The sequence below is a fragment of the Myodes glareolus genome, chromosome 15, assembly GCF_982192425.1.
Source record: "Myodes glareolus chromosome 15, mMyoGla1.1, whole genome shotgun sequence".
In the NCBI taxonomy this organism is placed as follows: Eukaryota; Metazoa; Chordata; class Mammalia; order Rodentia; family Cricetidae; genus Myodes; species Myodes glareolus.
The window spans coordinates 51,794,199-51,819,503 of NC_142040.1; the positions used below are offsets into that span (position 1 = coordinate 51,794,199).

General features: G+C 38.6%; 2 protein-coding genes across 4 annotated transcripts in view; both read left to right on the forward strand.

Moving 5' to 3' along the window:
- LOC125397061 (UDP-glycosyltransferase 3A1-like) lies at positions 1-24,937 on the forward strand. Of its 3 annotated transcripts, none has more exons than XM_087896925.1 (7): positions 1-214; positions 5,430-5,528; positions 8,067-8,181; positions 14,086-14,617; positions 17,927-18,158; positions 22,135-22,354; positions 24,170-24,937. In XM_087896925.1, exons 1-7 carry the CDS (start codon positions 43-45, stop codon positions 24,444-24,446), a joined length of 1,647 nt encoding a protein of 548 aa, XP_087753051.1. In that variant the 5' UTR covers positions 1-42; the 3' UTR covers positions 24,447-24,937. The 3 variants fall into 3 exon arrangements, with proteins under 3 accessions (XP_087753051.1, XP_087753052.1, XP_087753053.1); XM_087896926.1 differs by having other exon boundaries at positions 71-409; XM_087896927.1 differs by lacking the exon at positions 1-214 and adding an exon at positions 9,389-9,520 and having other exon boundaries at positions 5,506-5,528.
- Positions 1-25,305, forward strand: part of LOC125397518 (UDP-glycosyltransferase 3A2-like) — a 152,205-nt gene that overhangs the window by 55,808 nt on the left and 71,092 nt on the right. The gene's annotated exons all lie outside the window — the stretch shown is intronic.

Here is a 25,305-nt window from a genome sequence, read left to right on the forward strand (position 1 = left end):
CCCAGCAGAACAATAAAGAAGCTGCTGTTCCACTTCAACCTCATGCTCTGTGGATTCATTCAACCTGGACACCCTCCACCGAGACTCGTGGTTCCAGACCGTGCTGGCGCGGTAAAAGACCAGTTAAATGTTAACTCTCCATCTATTCATCTGTCAACTCTGTTTATGAAAGGTGAAACAAAATGTCCAGTGGCATGTGATCTGCAGAGACAAGGTAAAGAGCAAGAGGGCACTGTGACAGAGGCCCCCAGGGTTCCCTACCGGTGCACATTCTCAAGGTGTGGATCCTATATCTGCGGTTTGTGAGTTCTACAGATGGCTGAGCATCGGCGTTGGCTTCTAGTGAGCTTATTTCTCACTAAGGTTCTTCTCTTGGAGGCTTCAAAAATACTGACTATAGCTACAATGGGTGAGTGCCAGCTGGGAATATAGAGTCTTGTAAGACCAGGATACTTTGTAGGGGAGGGCCTGTCTAATAAAAACAGCACGTAGTGGATCATCTATACATGACATTTTATAGCTAGGCTGAGAGCAAATCTGAGGGAAGTCATATGGAGTGTGCAATATGGTGCTTAGTAGTGACTGTACCAAAAGGTGGGGGTAAATAGTACATTGAAATAACTTCTGATATAGCAACAACAATAGTACATTGAGTGGTGTATTGTAAAGAAAACAAGAAAGGCTTCTCTACTAGGACTCAGGTTGTGAGTAGGCAGAAGGAATATTAGTAAAAGTGATTAGTCTATTCCTCCAAAAATTGGAGCAGTGAGCTATTCCAGATTTTTTTCTGGGGGAGGCTAACATATATAAACATATTTGATTTCAAAAGAACTTCTCCTTCATCTGTATAAGCACCCAGTCACGGAAGTTTGCATGCCACCAGGCCATCATATTATTCTGGGAATTGTTATATCACTCTTAACAGCACAAATGTTCTGGCTCTATCGTTTGGAATGGAGCTCAAGATAGTTTGTAGGACTCAGGGATACATGAATCACCAATAAAAGTAAGGGTTGGATAAGGGAACATATTAGTACTAAAAGGCAACAGACCACATTAAACCCACATTTAGACTTTGTGAATATATTTTTTCAAATGATCATCTTGTTTGCATTCATAGTTGAATATGTGTGACCCAAAGATTAGGGCAGGAAATGACACATGTAATAGGAAGGCAGTTGATGAATGTGTTTTTCTATTTTAAATCTCAATTGGACACCTATATGGGTGCCAGTAAAGAGTCAAGACTATAGCAAAAGTAAACTACAACCTCCACAAAGGAACATTGACCACTAATTTGCAATCTGTGACCACAATACGGTTATAACAACTATTCCCCAATGCCAAGTTGTCAGGAAATAACTCACGTGTTATTTTGCTCCATAACCTTTAAAATTAATGATTTTTACAAGTTAATGGAAATCAAGTGAACCTGGATGGCTTACTTAGGTTATTTTGAAGTTCTTGTAAGGAACAGTTTTTCATTCTGAAGTGAGTATGATTCTGCTTTTGAAAAAATGGTTATGTCTTTGCTTACTCTGTAGAATTGCTAAGGAGTTTATATAAATTAAGGTACTTTATCATTAAGCCCCTTCTGTATACTTTTGTGTATCTATCTGAAACTCTGCCTCCTTTAGTTGTCTAATCATAAGGGAATGCTGTAAGAATTTTAGCATTTTTTTTTTCAGAATGTTTTATGGCAGAGCTATTGACATTATGGATTTAACAATGAATAGAAAGTTTACTGTATCTGGTACTGTTCACTACTCCCAACTATCTCAGTAAGATGATAATTTAAAAAAAATTATTTATTCTTATTGCATGAATATTTTACCTGCATGTTTGTCTGTTTGGCAACCATGCACCCAGTCCCTGTGTGGTTTGATAGAAGACTTCAGATCTACTAGAAATTGAGTTATAGGTGGTTATGAGCCTCCACTGGGTGTTGGTTATTGAACCTGAGTCCCTCTGTGAGAACAGCGAGAATTCTTAACCAGAGAGCAATCTTTCCAGACTCTGGCCCCTCCTTTGTGGCTTTTGCTTGTTTGTTTGTTTGTTTATTTGTTTGCTTGCTTAGACAGAGTTTCTCTGTGTAGCCCTGCCTGTCCTGGAATTTTTTCTGTAGAGCATACTGGCATTAAACTCACAGAGATCTGACTGCCTCTGCCTCCCAAGTGCTGGGATTAAAGACCTATGCCATCACCTCCTGGAAGATGATAGATAGTTTTATGGAAAACAGAAGTTTTCTTTTAACAGCTGTGGAAGTAATCATCACACAGGACAGGGGACAGAGATTAAGATGTACTATTAAGCAATAAAGTTCAAGTCCTTTCTCAGTGGCAGGGGTAAGACATTCAGAGATTTCCCCTAAATTTCTAAGAGTTAAACATTAGGAATTCTTTTTCCAAGGTAAAATTGAAGTGATGACTCAAATCCCCAGGAGGAGTCTAGTGGGCCCTACTGTGTTTTACCTTCTTTCTCAACATTTTTGAAGATGAATGGTATTATAATTCTGTATTCTATGGTTCAATTGTCATCTACTTTTCGTTGTTTAGGATAATAGAATGCAAAAGATTGAAAGCATGCCCGTATGAAAGGATGATTGTACTCAACCTTGCTCAAACAATAGTGTATCAAAATCACTTTCAGGGTTGGAGCCTGAGGACCTCAGTGCTGTGGCGAAACACAGACTGTAGACATGGGCTTGAACCTTCTGCTCGGTTCTCTATAGAGGAAAACAAGGATCAAGGCCCTGGGCAGCCTCTTGCAGGACCACAACTCACCTTTCTGATGTCACATAAGTAATTCACACACATTTTCTAATGATCACCCTCATAGTGCGACATGCTCAGTAATTTTAAAAATTCTGATCCCATGTTTTACCTGCTTTTAAAAATACTTTTCTTGAGCTTATATTACACCATATTCCCCTTCCCTTCCTCCCTCTAAATCCTCCCATATACATCTCCATCATCTCTTTGAAACACATGATCTCATTTTCATTGTTACACTATGCATATATGTATGTGTTTATCCATATGTTCTACTAAATATAACCTACTCAGTCTGTATAGTGTTATTTGTATGTATGATTTTAGAGATGTTAATTTAGTATTAGATAACCAATTAGTGTGATCTTCCCTAGGGAAGCCTGTTTCTCCCATTCTCAGTATTTCTTAGTTGCCTCTATATTTATCGTAGTTGTTTTTGTTTGTTTATTGTTCTCTCTCTCTCTCTCTCTCTCTCTCTCTCTCTCTCTCTCTCTCTCTCTCTCTCTCTGAGTGTGTGTGTGTCTGCATGTATGTGTTTGTAGGGTTGAATGCTGCTGGGCTTTCTCACCTTGACTTCAGCATGTATATGTTGTTGTCCTTGTTCAGAACATGGCTAGGTGTTCTCGCTGGTGAGATTTTATGAGTATAGTTCCTGACATTCCTACAAGAAATAGTCTCACAACAAACTCCATGTTCCTCTGGCTGTTATTCATCTTGCCTCATTCAGAAATGATCCCTCAGCCTCAGGTGAAGACGTTGCTTCATCTGTCTCCTTTTGTCCTGGTTCTTTTATGTAATGAATTTAAAGATCCGAAGTCTTTATACAACACCTGTTCCTGGTCTCACTGACTTAGTTTGTCCACTTTGAAATCCTCAGGCTTTCCTCAGGAAGAACACTTTTTAATGAGCATTCATTAGAATGTCTGTGTTACATCATTGTTCTTAATCTATGAGAACAGAAGCAGCGAGCTCAAGGTGTAGTGGACTTTTATCCATGCTGTGTTATTTCAGACAACACAAATATGAATGAAAAGAGTGACTCACTCAAGAGATACATTCCATTTCCCTGCCTTTTCCTGCTCTGCCCTAATTTAATCATGGTGCTTTCAGCTCTCCCAGTCATTCTGCCTTCCCAGCCTTTGTTATACAGTTTTCATTTCTTTTCTTAGTTCATCTTTCTCTGCTTCTACTTTGGACTCAAAACTAATATTCTAAAGAAATTGTAGCCAAAAAGAAGCTATTGTTGTAAAAATATGCATACATTTCCTGAGGATCCCCAGATTGTTGGAGAATTTATGTTGTCAAAGCTTCTCATGTGTCTGGTGCTCTTCACAACCATCCCATATGTTGAGTCCTCATGATGATCCTTAATGGCTTTATTTCAAAGGGCATAAAATCAGGTCTAAGAAGAGAAATTTCTTAAATGAGAGCTCCATACTCCTATTATGAGGTATTTTCCTTCAGTGTGATAATTTGTTTTGAACTCAATGACTGTAGTGGTGGGAAGACACCATGGAAAATATAAATGTACCACAGGATGAAGAGTGTCTAATATCCAAGCAGAGTAGTATTTAGGTCAACATTTTGGGCATGACTTCTGCTATGATCCTCGCTGTGGCAGGCTCCCAAGTGACAGGGTAGGAGCTTGAGGAATAGAATATGTTAAGTAAGAAAGAATAACAAAACATAGGAAAGGGATGAGAGAACAACTCAGTGAACACTGAATGCTGAATTCACCAGCATTCATTTCGTTCATTTTTCATACACTTTTATACCCTATACAAAAAGGGTTAGAAGACAAAAGACTACTTTAACATGATACAAAGCACAACTTTAACAGTTACTTGCTTCAATAATTTAGACATCAAGTCATTAATTCTTGAGAAACACATTCTGTTGTTTAGGCAGTGAACCCATCCTAGACCATATATCCTGAAGGCAGCCACTCCCTAGGTCAAATCTCCTAATTCAGAAGAAAGAGCAGAAGTATGCTTGAATGCCCTGGCCCTTGGTCAGGGTGGAGTGGATCTACCTGTCTGAGGCACCTTAATGTCTAAAACACAAAGCAACCACACCTTAGGTTAGGGTGTGTAGCCACACTTGTTGTTAACAATTTTGAATAATCTAAAACTCTCTGACCTTCAGACAAGTTGGAAAAGGCTCATGTTTTGGGGCCTCCACAGAGTAGCTCATTACATCAAGCACGGGAACTCTTGGATTTGTAAAATGTTTATTTTTATTTTATACTTATGAGTCTTTTGGCTGCACATATAGCCTATAACATGTTCAAGAAATGCCTGTGGAGGCCAGAAGAGAGTGTTAATTTTCCTGGAAATGGAGTTTTAGATGGTTGTAAGCCATCATGGGAACTGAACCCAAGACCTCTGTGAGAGCAGCAAATGACCTTAATTGCTGGCCCTCTCTTCAGGCATAGTCTTCGTACCTTTGGTGGGGGATTTCTATTGGCCAGAGCTTTGGGTTCTTGTCCTGGATATCACCTACAGTGTAACTGAGGGCATGGAAGAGCTGGTTTCTCTCTATGGATTGTGCGGCTTTCTATGTCTTTACATTTACTTTTGTATTTCTTTATGTTAGTCATTTATGTTAATCAGAAATCTTTTCATTATTCTCCACAAAAATGACTTGTTTTATTTCTAGGTGGAAGCCATTGTAGATTGATGAAGCATGTATCACAAATTCTTCAAGACCATGGCCATAATGTGACCAATCTGCTACATGAAAATGTTCCCTTCCAAGGTACTTTTAAAATCAATTATTGTATTAAATCAATTTAATTAGTAAATACTAACTTTTGATAAAAGTTGTATATTTGGTCTCATTTCACCAGAAATCATGGTGTGTGTCTGTATAAGATTTATAGATCTCATCAGACTATGTTTTCTTGGCCTTCTATGACATATTTCTGTATGTTACTTCATGGTATAGGTTGACAATGATTGGGAGTATGTCCCCCAAACTTTAATGTGCAAGAACCAAAGGTATTGAACATTATTGAGCTTAAGAAGTAGGCCTAGTAAAAGCTGATTGGCCTATGGTTTACACATGGAAAGGAATTACATTGTACTTCCAGGTGTGGATTATTTCTCATGGGATAGGTGTTTATAAAAGAAGGATCCTTTCCTTCTTGGCTTCTTTCTTCTCCTTTGTCATGAAGCTCTTGTATCTACCATGCATTGCACACATCGCCTTCTGTATTAAGATGCAGTGAAATGACACCCACCAAAGGCTAGTCACACAGCTCCATGCAATCCTGGATGGTCAATCTTTAGATCCATGAGCTAAAGTATTTTTTAGATTTATTTTTATTTTGTATATTTGTGTGTGATTGTGTGTATTTATGCAAAAATGTCTAAGAGTCCAATGAGGTCAAAAGAAATGGTTAGATCACCTGGACCTAGAGTTAACAGGCAGTTGTGAGCTGCCTGACAGATGTGGTTGTTTGGAACTGAACATGTGTAGTACACACTTTAAACTGCAAAGCCATCTCAGTAAAATATTAAAAATATAAGTTAACTAATATCAAATATTTTGTTATGGCAACAAAATTGACTGCTTTTTCCATTGAGTGTCACCCTCAGTCAGCACTACACATGATTATTGATCATTTGAGAAATTCTTATGTCAAATGTGTCTGATTGTAGTGTTGAACAGACATGTTCTGCCATACCGAGGGCTTTAATTAACTAAGAATTGCTACACTCGATGCCATACAAACCTATATGTATTTTTTAATGAGACCTACAATTTAAGAATTATTTTTCAGTGAACTTTATATTTATGCTTAAATTTTAGAATCTGTGATTGAGAAGACCTCAGATTCTTGAAGAATCAGTGGTTCCCCCAAAACTCGTAATTTATTGAATACAGAGAATCATAACCAAACCAAACTGAAGAGCATCATCAGTCACTGCTGAGAGATTAGGGCACAGAGCCCAGGAAACTTCAGTTCTTTATCCAGATATATTTTTTACAGATTTAGTTGTCCTTAATATTCTAGTTTCATAACTGCAATTCATGCTCACGCTGTTTTCTTAGTCCCACAACCTTTGAACTATTGCTCAAAGCTACAGACTTTCTCCTCCTTTAGCAAAGTATGCACAAAAGATATGCAAAATTTCCCCTTAGCAGTGGAACGGGTGTGTTTTATTTGTAGATCTGAGTGTTGCTGATTTCAGATTTCTTTTGTCTTTTATTTCCCCTCTCTCTTCTGTCCCCTGCCACCATGTCCTCCTATTTGCTCCCCTTGTGTTCTTTTCTTTCTTTTTCTTTTTCTGATTTTTTTCTGAATCAGGCCCAGGCTGTTGTAGAACTCTCTCATGTGGCCATGGTTGTTGTCAAACTCACATGATTGCTCTCTTATCTTAGTTTCTCAGCTTCTTGAATTATAAACATGAGTTACCACTCCCAACTCAGAGATTCTTTTTCTGTCCATGTACACTTGCCATTTCTGATGTGATAATGGGTTAGTCTTTCTTTTCTATTTCACAGTAGAATTTTAACGTTAGCTTTTAGATTAGTAGATTTCCATATGGAGGCCTAAAGAGTCAGGATTTTGGGTTGAAAACCAATTAGGTCATCAAATAAGACTCTGCCACAAAACAAACAAACAAGAACCAAACATGAAATAAACAGCAACAAAAAACAAACAAGCAAATCAGCACATCACATATTTCCTTTTAATTTTTCTGTGAAGCACATGGACTCTACAATGAAACTGACTCGTAGTTACCTGCTAACCCTAACTTACTTGACAACAAAGTCAGTAAATCATTTCAGACTATTTTCCTTCATGCTTTGTCACCGGTAAAGTGAAAAATGGCAGCTGTGTCTTTAAATGAAATCTGTTGCAGGGACATTTTCATTAGGGAACACTTTATAAAGTTCTTTTATTTTTTTTAATTTTTTTGACCCGGGTGCTAGTGGTGCACACCTTTAACCCCAGCACTCAGGAGGCAGAGGCAGGCAGATCTCTGTGAGTTTGAGGTCAGCCTGGTCTACAGAGTGAGTTATAAGACAGGCTCCAAAGATATAGAAAACCCTGTCTAGAAAAACAGAAAGAAAAAAAAGAAAACAGCAAAAAATTCTTGAATTATTGCAAAGTGTCAATAAATGTTATTAGATTACAGAATTGAATAGATTCAAAGAAGAACAAACCACTGAAGGTCAAAACTAAATTTCCACAAAAATGTGAAGCTAGTTTAATTATTTTATCACTGTAATAATGTGTGGTATATTGTGATATGTTTAAATATTACTCGATTGATGTTTTCTTAGATTTTAAAAAGGAGAAAACATCATATGAAGTTATAACTTGGCGTCCACCTGAAGATCAGGAAAAAGAATTTCATAGTAGAGTATATCTCCTTGTGGAAGAATTATTTAATGAAAGGTAATTTGCTTTATTTCTTGAAACCAAAGTATTGCTGATTAAGTCCTATGCATGAGTAGATCATAGTTGTATGATACCTTGAGTGAATTTAAGAGAAGCAACAACTGGATGATTTATCCAATGTAGGGCTGGATTGTTTTTGAGTGATGCATGGTAGGTGACTGACAGCTGCTGAAACTGTGTCAGTAGGCCATGACTTTGTGGTGTTGCCCAGATTAGTAGAAATGGGTTAATTTAAAATATAAGAGTTAGCCAGAAATACCCTTAAGATATTGATCAAACAATATTACAATTAATACATATTTTTGTATGGTTATTTCGAATCAAAGCAGTCGGGGAACAAACAAGCAGCCTCTGGCAACAAATTGGCACAGTGGCATTGGACAAGAATTTCCATGTAAAGTATAAGAAAGCTTTAAAGAAAAAAAGGCTTCTAGACCCACAAAAACAGGAGGCAAGCATAATTCTTGGTAACAACATTTTTTTTTTCAGATAGGCTCTGCTTGCAAGGGAAGTACAGTAAAAGCTGCATGGCTTTAATAAACAGTGGCTTCCTGGTTTGCCTGACAAATGGCTCTGTCTCTTTAGAGATTTCTGACTACAGAGCATTTAAATGTGTTTTGTGAACAGAGTGTTACAACTGGCTTAATGGCAACATAGACCTACTGTGTGCCTGGAAATGGGGCTGGGAGCATGGCTCACAGAGGTTACGAACATGCCTCTACCATGTAGGACTGGGTAGAGCCAATAGGCAGAACCATGGTGTTGATTCTAGTCATGCCTGCTTAACATTAAAAAAAGTGCTCCTGGTCAAAAAATAATTACAGATACGCAATAAAGACAGATTCAAATAAAAGACATCTAAGTGGGTCACAGTGTTGGACATATGTATGTAGGTTTGAGAGAGAGAAGAAAAAATATAAAGTAAAACAAAGCCTTTAAAGAGACAGAACACAGACAGTCATATTAAACTTGTAGAAAAAGTAATAGAGCAAGAAAGGTAAGCCATGTAAAGATGGAATATACACAGAGAGTTTGGATTATAAATATTATTGTGTTTTTTTGAATTTTTTGACCACAGAGAAATATTTGATTCTGGGGACTGCTAAGCTAAACCAACATATATGTTTTAAAAGTATCTTGACTTCAAAATTTGGATCTAAAGATTTGTTGCTTTGGAAAAGAGGTTCTTCTTTTGTTTCAACAGAGGATGAAAACCTGTGAATTCCTTCCAGACTAATGTGGTTTGATGGACCAAGACCAGCTGAAAAGTCGCCATGAACACCCCCAAAAATTACTTTGCTCAGCAAAAAGCAGGAAGCAGTTTGGAGAGAACTAGGTTCAAATTCCCAAATATTTTTTTATAAGTTTTTGTTTACATTTAATGGGAGATATGGTATAGAGATGGATACTTTGCATTGGTATGGCTCTTGGTTTATTGATAAAATTTTAAGGTCAATTTTGTTATATGTATGTTTCTGCTCTTAATTAAAGTATTGTGTTTGTGCAGCTCATTTAAAAATGTATTCTATAATTAAAAAATACAGGTTAATAGATAGTCATCTATAATAGTCAATCTTGTAGCCATGTTACTTATGTTTTCTAGATATACAAATGGATAAATATTCTTCAGATCTTTCAAAGACTTACAGAATATGACTTTCAAAATGTTTTAAGAACTTTGGACTTTTCATGACAGTGTGACACATCTGCTCCTGGCAGTACCAATCTACTTCAAGAGGTTGATGGGCATCAAAGAGGCTTCTTATGTAGTTATTTAGTCATTTGGGAAAGAAACTACTCTTGCCTGAACTACTTGATGTTATACTGTATGAACTGGACATGCAGAATCCACAGAAAAATGGCTGCTGACCTTGTCCAAAGCTGAGATACTCCTTTAGGGTTCCTGTTTCATGAAAGTATCTGCCAGACATTCAGCAGGACACAGAAAAAAGCGACTGACAAATTGTCAATATGGGCAGAACTGTCCTTGAAATTTCCTAATCATGGAAATGTCTGCCAGATATTATGGGCCTGTAGGATAAAGACTGGAAGCCCCAATATTACAAAAGAATGATCAGTGACTGTCCAGGTCACAAGATGTCTCTGTCAGTTCTAGAGTTTGGAAGTTGCTTACAATGAACTTTCTGTTTACTTAGGCAATATTATATCCTTCTGGAGTCTTTGATGGACTTTAAAAATAGATAGTAATAGTTTTCCTTAGTTTTGATGAAAGGTAAAGTAGATATAAATATTATAACTGTAATTCTTGCTTGATACGCGTTTTGTTATGTGCAATTTTACTCTGTTAAAGTTAAAATCTTCCTTTTTATTTAGTCAGAAAAGGGGAAATGGGGTGGGAAGTCCTTCTGTATATCTGTTGCTTTCATTGGTTAATGAATAAGAAGCTACTTTGGATTATGATAGCACAATATGTAGCTAGATGGGAAAACTAAACTGAATGTTGGGAGAAAGTAGGCAGAGTCAGCGAGAAGCCATGTAGCTGCTGCCAGAGACAGATGCCTCTGCTGGAGCCTGTTTAAACTGTGCCAGTAGGCCATGACCTTCTGGTCATGCACAGATTATAGAAATTGGTTAATTTAGGATGTAAGAGCTAGACATAAATACACTTAAGCTATTGCAATGAATACAGATTTTTGTGTGATTATTTTGAGTCAGAGCAGTCGGAGAATGAATGAGCAGCCTCCGGCAACTTGGAAGAGTGTGTGTGTGTGTGTGTGTGTGTGTGTGTGTGTGTGTGTGTGTGTGTGTTTGGCCTCAGTGTGTGCTGGAAATCATATGAGCTTTGCTTATGTTGCTTCTTAGTGCCTTGTATTCTCAGTGTTCTCCATTCCTTTGACTCTTTCATTTTTTCAGCCTGCTCTTCCTACCAGTTCCTTGATCTGCAAAGCAAGAGATTTGATGGAGACATTCCATTTAGGGTTGAGTATTCCAAGGTCTCTTACTCTGCATAGTGTCTGGCTGTGGGTCTTTATATTTGCTCCCATCTGCTGCAGGAGAAAAGTTCTCTGGTGGTGAATGAGCAAGTTCCAGATCTACCAGCATATCAAAAATATCTTTAGAAGTCATTTTCGTGATACATTTTGTTTTGTTTTGATTTTTAACCCTATAGTATTTGTTAATTTCCTAGGTGCTTGAGTTATCTAATCTCAGGTTCTTAATTATCCAAGCAGTATTAGGCATAGATTTCATCTCATGGAATGGGCCTTAAATCAAATTATTTTTTGGTTGGTTGTTCCCAAAAGTTTGCCTCTGTATTGCCCTAGCACATCTTGCAAGGAGGACAACATTGTAGATCAGTGGTTTTGTGGTTGGCTTGGCGTTTATATTTTTCTTCGTGTTCGGAGAATGTGCTTATACCAAAGATGCTAGATGCTAGGCTCTCTAAAGGCAACAGATCAATTTCTCCATGATCAATGATCTGTGTAGGAGTTGTCTTCAGCAATAGAGCCTTGCTGCCAGTTTGTGAAGAGCAATCTATAGTTTTGGCAACTACCTGGATTGTTTGGGGTATTCCATTTGGCCAACAACTCAATTATATTTGACCCAAATATGCTACTGGAAGCTCATTTGCTGCCAGGAGATGGACAGTTAGAGCTCTGTCTCCTCCATTATTTGTGAGTTTTACTTAGAACACCTTCATATATGTATATATTTTATGAAATGTCCATTGTTTTAAGTTTATATACTACCCCTCAATTACCCTTAATTTTAAATGTGTCTCCCTGCATTCTCTCTCTCATCACTCTCTCCACTCCATACTTTATCCTCTCATTCCAGATTTTCACTTCCACCCACAACTACCTATATTTTTCTTTCTTAATAAGATCTCCCTGTGCCCACATTTCCCTTACTCTACACCTGAACTCTGCAGTTCTATGGATTGTAGGCTGGTTATCATTAGCATAACAGCTAATTGCCACAGGTAACCTCATAATTTTCTTAAAGTCCAGGTGATATACATGAACCTCAGGCTTTTAGACCTTGACTATAATGCTCAGAACCTCCTTTGTCTTCTACATGGATGACAAGTTCAGATGTGTCCCTTAGTTAAGTCCATTGGTCTCACTCTCATCTCTGTCCTTGAAAATTCTACTTAACAGTCATGGTTGTGCTAACAGCATCAAGATTCTTTTTGGAAAACTTTCTCACTCACAGAAACTTAAAGACCATATATATTTTGTCATATGTTTGAAAGATGTCAAATTGCACCTTAGTCTATGAGGGCAGATATTTATACACATTAAAACATATATATTGTGTCTCCTTCTAAAGAGTAGTTCAAATTACAGGTAGAATACAGTCAAGTTGCTGAGAACAGCACCTTCTTGAGAATTTTTGCAATTGATTTTCCTTAAAGGGATCACCATTCTGTTGTCAGGAAACCAAACCTGCACTTATGATAGTTATTTAGAAATTATTACCTAAATATATATTTTAAAATGGAATGAAGATGATAAATGTAGAGGATTATAATTTGCATAAATCTATTTCTATTATTACAACAAATTAACAGAATTTGGGTGAATATATAATGAAAAAAGCATACTTAAGTCACAATTGTGGAAGTTCAAGATTATGGGGTTAACAGCAGTCAGTTTTATTGAAGACACCATGAGAGATGGGATCATAATGACTAAAGTATGTGAGATTGGAAGAGTCAAGAGAAGGGAAAGAACAGATTTACATCCCCCACAGGAATTAGCTCAAAGTCCACTGCAGATCATTTCAAGCATCTAAAGGAAAAGGGCCTCTAATAATGTCTTACGAAGGTGTTTCCTTAAAGATACCACCACCTCCGTACAGCCACATTGAACAACATCTCTCTGACAGAGGGACCCTTGAAGGCAATTCACAGTTGTTGTGACTTGAAGTTGAGTCGAGAATGAACAAATATAGGAGTGTGTCACTGGCTCTCATCTTGTGGATCTTTTGATGCATGATTGGAACACAAATTCTAATTGGTCTTAATAAATAAATCCCTGAGTCAGATATTGGGGGAAAATCCTGAGGGTTCAGAAAACATGCAGCCAGACACTAGAATTCTTTTACCACTACCAATGCTCAGACCGAAGGGGGCGACCCTGTTGTCAGATTGCATCTTCAGACTCCTTCTGTCTCCACCAAGCATCAGACTGCTTCCAGCTTGTGTCCTCCTGCCTTATATTCCTCTCTTCCCAGTCATATCACTCCTGTCTCCACCTTCCTAGTGCTGAGAGTAAAGATGTGTGACTCCCAAATACCAGGAGTAAAAGTCTTTGCCACCACTGCCTGGCCTCTAGTGGCTTAGTTCTGTACTCTGATCTTCAGGCAAGCTTCAATTTTAAAACACAAACAAAATATCACTACATAGGATGGCATAGCACACTTGTGCATCTTACCAGGTCGCTTATCTGGTAAGCATTGATGTGAAAGATTCATCAATAAGATGACTAAAATTTAGCATAATCTACAGTGGAAATTTGACTCAGAATTGTGATAATAATCTTCCAATCACACTCATGTTTACCATTAAAAAATTTGAGCATGTGAAAAATTAGGTTTTATCATGGATTTTAAAGAATTCATAACTTTCACTATCCTTTGCACTAATTTGACACATTCTTCTATGTCTCCTAATCACTTTTTATGTCTTTTATTTTTAAGTGCTCTTTTGGCCTCTTTTCTAATTTTATCACCGGAAAAGGAAATACACATTACTCCCCCCTACACACACACCGCACACAGAGTTAATTTAGGTATCACACAAAACAGAAAAAAAAAATTAATAGATCAGATTCTAGGCTTATGTTTGCCTAGTTGTGGAATACTTTCATTGAATTTCACATTATTCCAGATAGTAAGAAATATCTTCCCCAAATATTTGCTGTCATATTTTTGCAGGTTCAATCATCACACTCTTGTAAAGATGTACAAATACTTTGTGGATGTATGCAGTCACTTATTAAGCAGAAAGGACATCATGGGCTCCTTAAGAAAAAAGAACTTTGACCTCCTATTTTTGGATGCAGCAGAACCTTGTGTTTTCTTGATTGCTGAGAAACTTGAAAAACAATTTGTGGCCTTTCTTCCCATGCAATTTAGTTTTATGGACTTTGCACTCCCTAGCCCCTTATCTTATGTTCCAGTGTATGGTTCAAGACTAACTGACCAAATGGACTTCTGGGGCCGAGTGAAGAACTTCCTGATGTTCTTTGATTTCTCCATGAAGCAAAGACGAATACTTTCTCATTATGATGCCACTATCCAGGAACATTTTGCAGAAGGCTCTCGGCCAGTTTTGTCTGACCTTCTACTGAAAGCAGAGCTGTGGTTTGTCAACTCTGACTTTGCCTTTGAGTTTGCTCGTCCCCTGCTTCCCAACACAGTCTATGTGGGAGGCTTAATGGACAAACCTACCAGGCCAATACCTCAAGTGAGTGAAACCTCAGCCCTCAGTTTATCTTTAATTCAATGGCTGACATGCTTAGGTGGTGTCTTAGTTGCTGTGAGGAAATACCATGGCCACAACAACTTTATAGAGGAAAACATATTATTAGGTTGGCATACAGTTTCAGAGGTTTAGTCCATTATCATCATGACAGGGAACATGGTGGCATGCATGCAGGTGCTGAAGAAGGAGCTGAGAGTCCTACATCTTGATCAATAGGCAACAGGAAGTAAGCTGGGACACTGGGTATAACTTTAGCTTAGGAGATTTCAAAGCCTACTCTACAATGACACACGTCCTCTAAGAAGGCAACACTCAATCCAACAGGGCCATATATCCTAACATTGCCACTCTCCATGGGGGGCCACTTTCTTGCTAATCGCCATAGGTGGAAATGGTCAGTTGGCAGGCATGTCCTGAAAGGAAGTGCTCTAATGCAAGGTAGGCACTCTGAGAGTCCATTTTAGGTTGTGAAGGTATGCTGTTAGAATATCCCATGCTAAGGTTGAAGACTTGGCTATATGGTAGAATGTTTGAGTTTCTTTTGTACCTATGTATTTCTGGCTTTGGTGGAATAAATCCTTTAGTTAATATTGGTATTTCCCATTGAATTTTGAGCTATATTTGTAATAAATATAGTGAATATTCATGCATATAGTATTTGTTAAGGAGGCAGGCTCTTCCTAATGAAACAGTTAACACTTTCACAAGGCATGTACCTAGACAGAACTTAGCAATAGAGACAAGAAGAACTGATTGTGTTATTTAGTGTTCTTAGCCCATTGAGCCCTTTGTACTCTATCCAGATACTGCAAACTATCAAAGCTGCTTATAATCTGCATCTTCAATATAGACTCAGGGTCACTACAGCTGAAACTTTGAATGTACAGAGAGCTAAGGATGTTTGATTGTTTGTTACCTGTCACTGTGGGGTCCCATGTCCCATGCTGGTAGGAATAACCTCCTTTGATTTTATACAAAGGGGTGCAATATGCTGAGGTGATGAAGGCGATGTTTCTCCTGCTTTCAGCACAAAGCAGAGAGGGTATGGATTTCTTCTGGTTCCCATGGGTACCAGAGTGCCTACCCTTCTTGCAGTGGGTGAGAAGTGTTTAAAGAGTAAACAGTAAGAAATATATTTATATTATTTCTGGAAGGAGAATAAGGTTTCTTATATGAACTTTGGAAAAAAAATCTCTTGAAAAGACAAGATTGTGGGATGTAGATGTGACTGACGGAGACCTCACCTTCTAGACAGATGACTCAGATATCGGCACAGAGAGATGATGGAATTAATAAGGAGTAGAGTGGGAAGAAATATTTTGAAGTAATACCTGACAAAAGAGTCTGGAACCTATTCTGAGGGATGTTCAACCACATGTTTCCTAAAGAATCATGGGGAAGCAAAATAAACTATGGTGGTTTTCAATATAAGGAAAAGAAGACTCTATAGCAAAACATTCACAGAGGACTAAAACCTATATATGGCTATCTGAAATTTTTGTCAAACTTAAACACTATACAAATATTATTTCAAATTTGTGAAACAGTTTTTATAATGAAATATGTCATATGTGCACAAATATGATATAAAAACAAGAACAAAGTTAGAAATTTAAAGAAGAAATAGATAATGACTGATGACTGCAATTCTACAGCTTTAGAATGAGAGGAATATCCATATAAATTATCCCCTTGAATAACACCATAGGTTAAGTAGAACAACTAGGAATACATAGAGAATTTTTGAATTTATTCTTTAGGTCATTTTATGTGCCTGAGTGTTTGCATGCATATAAGTTTATGCACCATGTGCAGGGCATGTCTGGCCCCAGAAGAGGGCAGAAGAGAGCACTGGATGCTCTGAAGGTAGAGTTGCAGGTGGTTTTACCTAAGTGTGTGAACTGAACCCAAGTGGTCTTTCCAATAAGAGCAGAGCATGTGTTTTTTAATGCACAGCACAAATTTCTTGGTTTATGCCTCAGATGACACACACAAAAGCAACCTCAGTAATTTTCAAAATCTTAAATTAATGCAAATATCTCTTATCACAGTGGGATGAGATAGAAATCAACAGTATGTAAAGAGAGACAACACAGCATAGTACAACCAGTGAGACTAAGGGAAAAAATCTAGAGGAACATTTACAAATGTTATGTATCAAGGAAAATGAGACAAAACACAATGTAAAAATGTAGAATAATAAAAACAAGACTTAATATATAATTTGTAGCTGTTCTTATCTTCATTAATACACACAAGGTACTTGTAATTGATAACCTAACAATTCTATATAAGTCACAGTAACGAAGAGAGGCCAAAACAGGATGCTAGTGGAAAGAAGAGGCTTAAAGGAATCACAGTGTAGATGACTGAAACAATAAACAGAAAAATTATAATCAATAAAATCAAAGGAGCAGTTTGGTTACAAATCATTGGAGTCATTGAGAAAATAAATAATAGAGAAGAATAGAATAATTATGTTCTAAAGTGGAAAATTATATACTATTACATAAAATAATAAAGATTATGAAGAAATTATACAAACGTGATGTATCATCAATGATTTATCCTACATGAATTGACAAATTGCTATGCATGTCTGTTAACATAACTGACTCAAAACAGAGAAACTGAAACTGATGGGATTAAATTAGAGAAAATAATACAAAAAGATCTTTCATTAAGAAAGCTTGATATAACATGTATTAACTGGTGAATTAAGTGAAACACGTAAGAATTAATGCCAGTTCCTCTGTAATGTTTTTGGCAGTTCCACAGGACAGGCGACTTACCAACCCATTCTATGAAGCTATCATTACTCTGTAATCAAAGCCAGAAAACAATGTCAGAGTAGAAGACATTATGCAACACAGAGAGCGAAGAAATTTTGTATACTATATTTCTAGCATGATTATAAAATAATACAAATGGGGTTCTAATGAGTTGTGAGGAGCCTCAAGTTACTAAACAAAAAAAAATTCTCTGAACAATCAGTTTACGCTGAGTTTATACTTTAAGCAGTAGAAATAGTTTATTCACATAAAATCTTGTACATGTATTTGCTTGGAAGAGAAATTCATGAGAAGCCAACGGTGAATAGAGGACTGCTGATCAATGCAGGCAGTACTCAGAGCACAGCTTTATGGGGGCTAGGAAAGGAATTTTCTTACATGGAACTTAATCAACTAAGCATGGGTTTGTTTATTCAACACCTGATCTGGTTTTATGTCATTGATACCTTGACTTTTACAAATCACTTCTTTTGACTTCATTCCTTTTTGTTTCTTCTAGGAGTTGGAGGATTTTATTGTTCCTCTTGAAGACTCAGGTTTTGTCCTTGTGGCACTAGGTTCCGCAGCATCCTTGTATCAAACCAAGGAACTTATTAAGGAGATGAACAGTGCCTTTGCTCGCCTCCCTCAAGGGGTGCTGTGGGCAGTTAAGGATGATCAATGGCCCAAAGATATCACAATGGCCCCAAATGTCAAAATCATGGATTGGCTTCCCCAGACTGACCTTCTAGGTAAGCACCTCCTAGACCTGTTACTTTATTTCCATTTATGTGCTTATGGACTTAATAAACAACTGATGTCTGAGAACTTGGGCATGTAGAAGAAATGTCTGCTGATATGTAAAGATAGATCTCTAGCAACTGGAGTTCTTGGGGGAATCAGGCTGTGCTCTAGACTGGATAGGAGCAATTTCCTTATCCTTCCCTACTCAGACAGGTCCCAAGTCCCTAAACAGATAGGTAGCCTTGAATTATCAGTATTCAAGATTGATCCCCCCAACACAATCTTGAAAACCGTGTGAACTATAGCTGCTCCTCGGGGCAGATGCCACTATTTGTTCCCACTATTGTCACAATGATGTGAGAACTGCTTCACATTTTTGGAGACACGCATATGAATGTCAGCATGCAGATACATCTTGGTTGTCTGGAGAGGGCTGAAAACTCAGACACCTACAACATTAATGTTGGGTTTGTGAGGATGTGGAAGCTGTTTGAGAGCCAACCAGGGTAACCTTACAGTAAGATAAGGAGACACTGATTTCTTGAGCAAAGGAAAATTCTGTAGACCCATCACTTCCACACTCAGTGGCTCTGTCAGAGTTTTATAAATAAGTTTGTCACTCAAATTAAGCTGGGGAATTTTTCACATAGATCTTTGTTCAGGGAAATCACAGGCTATACAATAGGGAAGACATTTGTTTTCCAGGGAATATGGGTAGATTTTGTGTGAGGTATAGTGTAACATGAGGGGCCTGCTTGTTGGGGTTTCTGTCCGGCCCGATACCCCACAACCGGCAAACCCCAAAGAAAATCACACACAAGACTCCATAAGTTTATATACTGATTGGCCCATTAGGTCAGGCTACTTATTAGCTCTTATAACTTATGTTACCCCCATTATCCTTACCTATAATAGCCACATGACTCAGTACCTTTCTCAGCTGGGCAAGTTACATGCAGCCTCTTTGGTGGTCTGCACAGGAGCGGCAGAGGGAGCTTCCTGCTTTCTAGAATATTCCCAGTCTCTTTGCTCCACCTCTACTTCCTGTCTGGCTTTCCTGCCTACACTGCCTGCCTGGCCAATCACCGTTTTATTAAAATATGATTGACAGAATACAGATAATTCTCCTGCACCAGTATAGTTTGGGATGATTTCTTTATGATCATAAGAAATGTTTGTTTGCTTTATATGGAGCAACAGACAAGATATGTAAAAACAGAATCTTTTGCTCTACCACCCTCTTTAGTAAAGTTCTCTTTAAATAGAGGAAAGAAACACACAAAATACAAGCTTCATAAGAGACCAAATGTGAATATCCAGTGAAGGTTAAGGTTAGAAAATTATGGAAGACGTATCCATGGATGATGCGGGAGAATTGTCTGTATTCTGTCAATCATATTTTAATAAAACGCTGATTGGCCAGGCAGGCAGTATAGGTGGGAAAACCAGACAGGAAGTAGAGATGATGCAATGAGAACAGGAGAATTCTGGGAAACAAGGAGGTTCCTCAGCCATTCCTGTGCAGACCATTGAAGAGGCAGCATGTGAAGCTGACAGCTGAAAAAGGTACCAAGCCATATGGCTAACATAGATCAGAATAATGGGTTAAGATAAGTCATAAGAACTAATAAGTAGCCTGACCTAATGGACCAATCAGTTTATAACCTTATGGAGTCCTGTGTGTGATTTTCTTTGGGCTTGCCGGCTGTGGAGTACTGGGCAGGACAGAAACCCCAACAAGCCGGCCCTCATGTTACATATGGTGCCCAGACGTGGATAACTGAATCCACAGAAAGCTTGAGAAAGCTTGGGAAAGAAGAGAGTAAAGCATGTTTTGTTGGTAGCAGCAATTTCTCGGGTCTACTTTGCTTGCTAGAGGCAAGCAAGGCTCTCATCTAAGTGAGGCTTCCTGACTCAGCTTTAGCTGCAAAACCTTGCAGCTCATTAAGAGGTCCTGCCACGAAACACTTAAACGGTGTTGATGTAAAGCTGAACGCATGCTTTTCGGTTTTCAGCCGTAGCAGGAGAAAAGCTGCGCCGTTTTAAAATGCTGTTTTTCTGGGCTGTCCTGCCAGGGCAAACTCTGACTCAGGCAGGCAGTCTGATTGACTGTGGTCTGTGAGCAGAATGCTCCAGCTTGCTTGCTAGCAAGGACCTTGAAAAGCCATCGAGTTGTGGCAGTGAACACAGCTCTGGCTGGTATCTCAGCCACAAGGCTGGCAAGCTAAGGAATGGACTGGATCTAGCCGTCAAAGCCACGGCTTTAAAGGAGAGGATTAATCTTCTCCTTAAAGACTCATGTAGTCAAAAAAAGAGAGAGAGATACAGTAAAGAGGTTCAAAGATGAAGAAAACCTCTAAAGAGTTTATAGTGTGTTAAAAATATATGGAGGCTAAAAGTTAAAGTCATTAAAAATAAAAAAGAAAGGGAGAAATAGGGTGTGGTGGTACATACCTTTAATCCCAATACCTGGGAGGCAGAGGCATATTGACCTCTGTGACTTCAAGGGGTAGAGGCAGATTGACCTCTGTGACCTCAAGATGTGGTAGTACACGCCTTTAATCCCAATGCCTGGGAGGCAGAGATCTCTTGAGTTCAAGGTGTGGTAGCATACACCTTTAATCCCAGTACTGGGGAGGCAGAGACAGGAGGATCTCTGAGTTCAAGGACAGCCTGGTCTACAGAGTTATTCCATGACAAAGATATACAGAGAACCAGTCTCAAAAAGTAAAAGTAAAAATAGGAAGAAATAGAGGTTAAAATAAAGATGGAAAATATACAGAGAATCTTGATACTGTATGCTATTATGCTCTCTTTGAATTGTTTGAATGCTGAGGAAGGAACAACAGCTGCTAAAAGACTTTTGTTTATAAATGCTGCTGAACTAACCCAAGATAGGTATTTTGAAAATACCTTGGCTTCAAAATTGAAGTCAAAAGGTGTGTTACTTTGGAGAAGAGATTTTGCTTTTGTTTCCACAGAAAATAAGAGGCTCTGGATTTATTCAGAGTTAAGAAAAATCATCTTTGATCAAGGGAGACCTCCTGAGAAATTTCCGGTAGGAACAGATGGCCTGGATGTCTGAATTCTACATCCAGAACAGATTCAAGACTGCTGCCTGAGATGATCAAGACTCACAGGATACTCCAGTCAGGACTTGATTATAACTCTAAATTTTCTTTAGGTCCCCATAAGATCATCGGCGCCCCCAACCAGCAGGAAGTAGCCTGAAATACTACGCCCACATTCCCAACAAATGGACTGTGGGTATTTTCCTTTGTTAAAAAAAAAAAAGAGGGAAATGATGCGGAGAATTGTCTGTATTCTGTCAATCATATTTTAATAAAACGCTGATTGGCCAGGCAGGCAGTATAGGTGGGAAAACCAGACAGGAAGTAGAGATGATGCAATGAGAACAGGAGAATTCTGGGAAGCAAGGAGGTTCCTCAGCCATTCCTGTACAGACCACCGAAGAGGCAGCATGTAACTTGCCTAGCAGAGAAAGGTACGGAGCCGTTATGGCTAACATAGATGAGAATAATGGGTTAATATAAGTTATAAGAGTTAACAAGAAGCCTGACCTAGTGAGCCAATCAGTTTATAACCTTATGGAGTCTTGTGTGTGATTTTCTTTGTTGCTTGCCGGCTGTTGGGGTACTGGGAGGGACAGAAACCCCAACAAGCCAGCCCTCATACTACACATGGAGAAGGTGAGGATGAACAGAAGGACAGAGAAACATGCTTGGATTGCCACTCTCCATATATTCTTCCTTGTCTAGGTCACTGATTTTTTTTATATTGAAGTAAGTTCATCTCTCTGCCTATGGAAGCTTAGATTTTATATCCTTAAACACTGCAAATCTCAAAGGAAAAATCAGTAAAACCATTCTCTACAACACACTGGTATTTCTTTGGTTTGTTGCTTTACCTGGTATCTGAAACTTTTACAGTGAAATATTGGACCATTTTTGTATTTTGCAACAGCTCATCCTAATATTCGACTTTTTGTTACCCACGGTGGAATGAATAGCATCATGGAGGCCATCCAGCATGGAGTACCCATGGTGGGGATTCCCTTCTTTGGAGACCAATCTGAAAACATGGTCCTTATAGAAGCCAAGAAAATTGGTGTTTCTGTTCAGGTAGAGACACTCAAGGCAGAGACATTTGCACTTACACTGAAAGAAGTCATTGAAAGCAAGAGGTATACATATTTCTGGGGTTGGTGTTGTTTACATTGAATGCAGGCCTAACACTAAGGGGTCTGTGTAGTTTGTTTATCAGTAAAAGTAGAATTCTGTGGTGTGTGTAAAATACATGTGTGTTACTTGAAAGTCTTGTTTTTCCTTTAGTATTAATCCTAATTTCACATGAGTTGTTGTAAATATGCTTATAACTGATGTGGTGTGATAATTTCTTCTACATTCATTATCTTTGTGACCTCTTATATTTTGGGTACCTGTAATAGAATTCCAAATGAGGCAACAGAGAACACTTGTATGTCCTTAAGATGGCTGATCTTCTTACTCATCATATAGATATAGAATTTCAATTGAATCACAAGAGTACTGTTTTAGTTACTATTCTATTTCTGTGAGGAGGAACTCTGACCAAGGTTGTTGTAGAGGCTCATTGTTTGTTTCCCAGCTTCCCAGATCTGAAATAATCACACAAAACTATGTTAATAAAATTGTTGCTTAGTCTATTAGCTTATGCATATTTCTAGCTAAGTCTTACATCTTAAATCAACCCATCACTCTTCATCTGTGCATCACCATGAGTTTGTGGCCTACCAGTAAGCTTACATTCAGGATCTGTCTCCAGAGGTGGCTACATTACTTCTCTCTGAGTCTCTCGTCTTCTATCTTCTTGGAAATCCCACCTTACCCTATTCTGTGTGGCAACAGGACCAAAGTAGTTTTATTCATTAACCAATGGTATTCACAGCATACACTGGGGAATCCCACATGCAAAGTTATATATAAGATAAAGCACTTAATTGGTCTTTGCTTGCAGTTCAGGGGGTTAGTGCATGACCCTCATATTGTCAAGTGTGGCTGCAGGCATGGCACAGAGGCAGTAGCTGAGGGCTTTCATCTTGATCTGCAGGGTGGAGACAGAAAGAACAAGACTGGGCCTGATGTGCGCCTTTTTAAAGACCTCCAGTGACAAACCTCCTCCAACAAAAATCACAATTCTTAATCCACCTAAACAGTCCACTAACTAGTGCAAGCATTCAGATATATGTGGTTATGGGAGCCTTTGTTCACTCAAATCGTGACAAGGACCTTCGCATGTCCTTACTGCGGTGATCTCCCCTCCTCAGGGTCTTTGTGTGGACCTCACAGGACTGTCTCTCCAATATTGTCCTCCTAGGACACCATGTACTTGGCTGTTATTTTTCTGTACTTGTGCTCAGTCATCATACAGTACTTTCTCTTTGACCCTTTAATAGATTGTAATGTCTCAGTCATGTGTGTCATTACTGTCTGCCCCACACTAGCACATAGAAAATGGGCATCATGAGAAAGCACTGAGTATCTGTTTCTACTGTTAGAAAGGAAGTTTTCACAAATCTAGAACAAAGTAGACAGGAACAGAGACAAGAACAGTTGACCCACATATCACTTGCCAATTTTCACAATAAGTTCACTAAATACTCATGTTTCAATGTCCTAATCATGTAATCAAATATATATTCCTATATGTTCAAATATATTTAATGTGAACACTACTTCAGGGTCATAGCTACAACCCTTACAGACATAGTCATTTTTTAAAATTTCCCTTCAAAGGTTAATTTTGATCATTCAGTATAAGGTTTGACTTTCAGGTTTTTTTTTTTTGTACTTTTAATGGGGACTCAAGTAGACAGTATCAAGTGTATGCTAACAATTTTCTTTGAAGATGGGTATAGACTAGAAAATGTGAGTGTGTGTGTGTGTGTGTGTGTGTGAGATAAGGTCTGAAGAACTGGCACAGCACATTGGTAACACATTCTCTCTGTGTCTGCCCATAGGTACAAGACTGCAGCAATGACTGCCAGGGCCATCATGCGCTCCCACCCCCTCACGCCTTCCCAGCGTCTGGTGGGCTGGATTGACCACATCCTACAATCAGGGGGAGGAACACATCTAAAGCCCCATGGCTTTCAGCAGCCATGGCATGTGCAGCACCTGCTGGATGTCCTGTTGTTCCTGCTGGGGCTCACTCTGGCCACCTTGTGGCTGTTGAAGAAAGTGCTGGGCTTGTTGCTCAGGACCCTGTGTGTGGCTAGGAAGGAAAAGAAGGCATAATGTTAAGTTTGACCTGGGGGAGGGCATTGGGAGCTTCCCCGTTCCCTAGCACAAGGAACTTTCTCTTCCTGCTGGTGGACCTCCAGTTGTCCTCACTATTTCTGCTTTTTTCATAATTCTCATACAGTACATTGAATGACTGGTGACTCCTCATTCCCTGGCTCCCCTTGCTCTAGTACCAACCTTCCTTTCTCAGCCATTGTTTCTCTTCAATCATTTTTGCCATTAACAGTGTTATGAGAATGTCATCCTCTTTGTGACTCTAGTCTCTGACTCTTACTCCTCCATCTATTTTTAGATAAAAACCCCACATATTTACAAATTTCACTTACTCCTATATTTTTCTTGTCTTTTAGTCTCTCTTTAGAGTTCAGAATATTTGTCCATTTTCAGGATTCAATATGAACAAATTTTACTGACAATGACAACATATGAATAAAGTAGATTATTTTTCTTAATAAAATCAAAATTAAAGTTCATAGAAAATTGAAGTGTTGTGAGAAATAAGTTTCTTGTCAGACAGCCGCCATGTCAGCCACATTCAGAGAATCCAGTTTGATCACGTGCTCGTTCAGTCCCAGTCCAGCTGGCCTTGGTGAGCTCTCTTTAGATCAGTCCTCTTGTACCAGTGGGTGAACGCACCCCTCGCGGTCATGACTTCTTTGTTCATGTTCTCCCTCCTTCTGCTCCTCATTTGGACCTTGGGGGCTCAGTCCAGTGATCCAATGTGGGTCTCTGTCTCAATCTCCATCCATTGTCGGGTAAAGGTTTCCTCTGATCCTGACTTCCTTGCTCACGCTCTCCCTCCTTCTGCTTCTCATTTGGACCTAGGGAGTTAAGTCCTGTGTTCCAATGTGGG

Coding starts and splice junctions, on each gene's coding strand:
- LOC125397061 (XM_087896925.1), top strand. CDS start 43: ATGCTCTGTGGATTCATTCAACCTGGACACCCTCCACCGAGACTCGTG. Junction 5,529..8,066: donor TGAAAATGTTCCCTTCCAAG/GTACTTTTAAAA, acceptor ATGTTTTCTTAG/ATTTTAAAAAGGAGAAAACA. Junction 8,182..14,085: donor GAAGAATTATTTAATGAAAG/GTAATTTGCTTT, acceptor ATATTTTTGCAG/GTTCAATCATCACACTCTTG.